Source organism: Octopus bimaculoides, chromosome 23 (assembly GCF_001194135.2).
Source record: "Octopus bimaculoides isolate UCB-OBI-ISO-001 chromosome 23, ASM119413v2, whole genome shotgun sequence".
In the NCBI taxonomy this organism is placed as follows: Eukaryota; Metazoa; Mollusca; class Cephalopoda; order Octopoda; family Octopodidae; genus Octopus; species Octopus bimaculoides.
The window spans coordinates 25364231-25365342 of NC_069003.1; the positions used below are offsets into that span (position 1 = coordinate 25364231).

Sequence of the window (1112 nt, forward strand, 5' to 3'; positions counted from 1 at the left end):
TATATATATATATATATATATATATATATATATATATATATATATATATGCATGTATATGTTATATCTATTATATATATGTGTGTATTTATATCTGTTATATATATATATGTATATATATTTATTTGTATGTATATCTGCTATATATATATATATATGTATGTATATCTGTTTTATATATACGTTAAGTTAAATTCAACACTATCAGTATTATCCTGTGTTTGATAAAATTATTTCTTTATATATATATATGTATATCTGTTATATTTATATATGTGTGTGTATATCTGGGAATGTATCACTGTGTTTCACTGTGTTTACCAGTTTGAAAAAGCCACTGTTGTATCAAAAAGTGGGAAATAGAGAGATTCAATAAATACATCTTCATTCTTTTTCATTTTTTTCTTTCTTTACAGAATTCAAGAACCAAATCTCTGGGTTCAGTCCTTGTCGTATTTTGCAATGAAAGAAGACAACTGTAAAACTTACCTTATGGAAGTTCTTTCTCATATCCTTTGGAGATTTCATGCTTTAACAAGTGTTTTTATTTGACACCATGAGAAATGTGCAGAAGCATGATTCCCTGTTGACAGCAGACTACATATGCTTTTGGGATGATAATACTGAGGGGGGCAAGATGTTTTATGAGACACAGTGGCTGTGAGGTATGAAGGGTTGATTACTGGACACATAATCAGAAGTTCAAATTTTACTGCAACACTATCATCATCATCATCATCGTTTAACGTCCGCTTTCCATGCTAGCATGGGTTGGACGATTTGACTGAGGACTGGTGAAACCGGATGGCTACACCAGGCTCCAATCTGATTTGGCAGAGTTTCTACAGCTGGATGCCCTTCCTAACGCCAACCACTCCGAGAGTGTAGTGGGTGCTTTTACGTGTCACCTGCACAAAGGCCAGTCAGGCGGTACTGGCAACGGCCACGCTCAAAATGGTGTATTTTATGTGCCACCAGCACACATGCCACGGGCACAAGTGCCAGAAAGGCGACGCTGGGCACAGGTGCCATCCCGATTTCACTTTCGCTTGCCCCAATAAGTCTTCGCAAGCTGAGTTTCATGTCCAATGAAGGAGACGACATTGGCATGGG

The 1112-nt window shown here is 36.2% G+C and overlaps 1 protein-coding gene across 1 annotated transcript in view; it reads left to right on the forward strand.

Moving 5' to 3' along the window:
• The window catches only part of LOC106876510 (vacuolar protein sorting-associated protein 11 homolog), a 65428-nt gene that overhangs the window by 43013 nt on the left and 21303 nt on the right, over positions 1 to 1112 (forward strand). Inside the window, exon 22 of the mRNA XM_052975947.1 lies at positions 416 to 507. Within this exon, the coding sequence (XP_052831907.1) occupies positions 416 to 507 (92 nt within the window). The remainder of the gene's footprint in view (positions 1 to 415; positions 508 to 1112) is intronic.